Source organism: Rutidosis leptorrhynchoides, chromosome 2 (assembly GCF_046630445.1).
Source record: "Rutidosis leptorrhynchoides isolate AG116_Rl617_1_P2 chromosome 2, CSIRO_AGI_Rlap_v1, whole genome shotgun sequence".
Taxonomy (NCBI): Eukaryota; Viridiplantae; Streptophyta; class Magnoliopsida; order Asterales; family Asteraceae; genus Rutidosis; species Rutidosis leptorrhynchoides.
The window spans coordinates 255,359,119-255,362,511 of NC_092334.1; the positions used below are offsets into that span (position 1 = coordinate 255,359,119).

Below are 3,393 nucleotides of genomic sequence, written 5' to 3' on the forward strand. Positions count from 1 at the left end.
CAAATTATATTTTGAATTATTATTTATATATACATACACACATATCTATTTACAATTAATTGTTCGTGAATCGTCGGGAGCAGTCGAAGGTCAATTTAATATATGAAACAATTCAAACTTTTCGAGACTCAACATAACAGAATTTTCTTATCGTGTCGAAATCATATTAAGATTAAGTTTAAATTTGGTCGAAAATTTACGGGTCGTCACATATACTTGTTGAGCGGTTGTTATAGGATGGATAAAGCTTAAAGTGTTTCAATGGTTGTTGAACGGGAAGTTGTGTGAAAGTCATTAAAGCTATATATGGACAACTCAACCGTGGATGCTCTTGTGACCATGATCGAGATCGTGGCTGTTAAAGTTATGCGTGTCTAGCTTGTGCAATTAAAGGGTTAAAAGGTTATGCTTTGCAATGTTTCTTACAAGTTCATTTATGTTTGTAAGATTTTAGCTTGTACGCTGTGTATGGCCCAAATGGGCAGATTTCATGCAAGTCAGTTTGGGTCGCGTCACTTGGATTCTTCAAATTTTTCATTATTGGTGAAAGATTGTTATATTATATTTCAGGTTTTTTGTGTCAAAAAAAAAAAAAAAAAAAAAAACTTTTGTGTAAATTTATTGTATTTAAATAAAAAATGAATTTGATTTGCCTAGAAAATCATTTTAAAATTAAGGTGGTCTTCCAAAAATATTATTATTAAATTAATAAATTTGACTGACCGATATATAATTCCAAAAATAAAATAACACGGCGTAGTTGTACAAGGTGGAAATACTTGACAATCACATCTAGTTTCCTCAGCCCTCTAGTGAATTCGCGAATCTGCTAGATAAATAAAAACTTAAACAAACATCTGCCTATCTATATATAAATAATTAAACTAGGGCTCGTTTTCTTCCTAACAAAGTCACCCGAATTTACAAACAAGTAATTCTCATTTTCAATTGCACCATGGAATCTTTTTCTTCGTTCTTCAATTCACAACCGCAATCAGCTTCTCGTAATAGTTGGACTTATGATTCTCTTAAAAATTTCCGTCAAATCTCGCCTGTTGTTCAATCTCATCTCAAACAGGTATTTGTAATCATCCCCTAATTTAGTATATTCTTCTATTTCATTTATTAAATCTGATGTTTAAGAGATGTGTTTGCTTGTTTGATTAATCAATTTCTTTCGTACGGATCGATGTTAATCTCTCAATACATGATTACTGTGTGAGGCACGAAAATTAATTGATTTGTAATTGAAATTGGGGCTTATGTCTGTATAGATTTCATTATGATTTGTTTACATTATATGAAAAGTATCTGTAATATATGTAGGATATAATAATAAAAATAAAACACAGTTGAAAACTTTTAAATTGCCTTTTAATTTACCTTTGATCACATGTGAGAGGATTAAATCGGATCAGATGTGAATTATAATGTAATTTTAATCGTTTGGCTTCCATTTTGTTCTTTATTTGAACTTCCATTAATGTCAAATTTGTAAATTTATTCACTTTTGTTGTTCTAGCCGTTCTTTTGTGATTTTTATATGAACCTTTTTTATTTTTATTTTTATTTTTATTTTTTTTATTATGCATAAATAGGTTACTCTCTGTTTCTGTAGACTCTTGGTTGACTTTTTGTTGCTAATAAGGACTTGGTATAATGTAATTACAGGTTTATCTTTCACTATGTTGCGCGCTAGTAGCGTCTGCAGTTGGGGCTTATCTTCACATACTGTGGAGCATTGGTGGTCTTTTGACTACCTTTGCGACTATAGGATGTATGTCATGGTTACTCGCCACTCCTCCATATCATGAGGTAATAAATTAATTTTTTTTTTTTTTTTTATATCTCTGTATCATTGATCTTGATTGATATCGTTTTGTTAATCTAAAATTGTTTAATCTTGTGTTTGATATTAACAGCAAAAGAGGGTTTCATTATTGATGGCATCGTCTCTTCTACAAGGAGCCTCCATTGGTCCTTTAATCGAGGTGGCCATTGATTTTGACTCGAGGTAAAACTTTGTTATTTTCAAGTTTTTGTAGTTTCTGTGTGACCACAATATGGAACAGTGTTTAATGTTGCCTGACTGAATTTGCAGCATCTTAGTGAGCGCATTCATGGGGACTGCGATCGCATTTGCTTGTTTCTCTGGAGCAGCAATGTTGGCTAAGCGCAGAGAGTACCTTTATCTTGGAGGCCTTTTGTCATCTGGTGTCTCGATCCTTTTCTGGTTGCATTTTGCTTCATCCATCTTTGGTGGTTCTGTTGCTATGTTCCAGTTTGAGGTAGATTAGCCTAGTTGTCCTGATCTTGCATTGCTTGTGATAACTAACAAATGATCTATTGCATTATTCTTTATAAGTAATTGTGCTGATTGTGTATTATTTTGTGTGCTCCTCAGCTGTATTTTGGGCTTCTAGTATTTGTTGGGTACATGGTGTTTGATACACAGCAGATCATTGAAAAAGCTCATCTTGGAGATCTGGATTATGTGAAGCACGCACTCACACTGTTCACGGACTTTGTTGCCGTCTTTGTTCGCATTCTTATCATCATGGTAAGGCTCGAGTTGTGTATCTACATGTTTGTGTTGTTGATTTATATAATTGTAGTCAGCTTACTAAATTATGTACTGTAATATATATTGAATGTGTGTTGCAGTTGAAGAATTCGGCTGCAAGGGAAGAGAGGAAGAAGAAGAGGAGGGATTAGAGTGTATTTGGACATAAACTACGAATAATAGCCAGCCATGTAACTGCGTGCCCTTTCATCTTTATGTTCTGTTTCAGTTGGACATTGTAATTGTATTGACCTGAATTTTCATTTACAAGAATGTATTAAGTAATACCGTACCAAATACAAGTATATCGTTCAAATGTCAAATATTGTTAGTTCATAAGTTTCTTTACTTGGCAGGTAATCATATATCATTATAATTATTGTGTTTTTCAAGTATAGTTTATCATGTACCTCCCCGTAGCCCTCTAACAACTTTGCCTACTTGGTGAATGCATTTTAGAGTAGCAGCAATAAAGCTTATTTATTACTCCGTAACAAATCAACAATTCTGTTTTTAAGTCGATGCCAAAGAGCTGAGAGTATAATCAGAACTTTTAGTACTTAGTAGAAGAGGTGCACATAACCGGTTTTGGACCGGTTCCGGTTAAAAAAAACCGGTTTTTTCCGGAACCGGTTCCGGTTTCGGATTCGGTTATTTTGATCAGTTTTTTCTTGGATTTTTTTCGAAATATGTTTTTATTCGGTGCTCGACCGTTTTTTTTTCCTGGACTAGTATTTTACCGGGTGCGATTTTTATCGGAATTTTTTTACCGGATCGATTCTTACGTTTGAAAAACAATAATATAGTTATAATGCTTTGCACTATAAATA

General features: G+C 33.2%; 1 protein-coding gene across 1 annotated transcript; it reads left to right on the top strand.

Moving 5' to 3' along the window:
• Window positions 1–855: 855 nt before the first annotated feature.
• LOC139891753 (bax inhibitor 1-like) lies at window positions 856–2,941 on the top strand. Its single transcript, XM_071874738.1, has 6 exons — window positions 856–1,078; window positions 1,672–1,815; window positions 1,923–2,014; window positions 2,102–2,288; window positions 2,405–2,560; window positions 2,665–2,941. Exons 1-6 carry the CDS (start codon window positions 956–958, stop codon window positions 2,713–2,715), a joined length of 753 nt encoding a protein of 250 aa, XP_071730839.1. The 5' UTR covers window positions 856–955; the 3' UTR covers window positions 2,716–2,941.
• The last annotated feature ends 452 nt before the right edge of the window (window positions 2,942–3,393 follow it).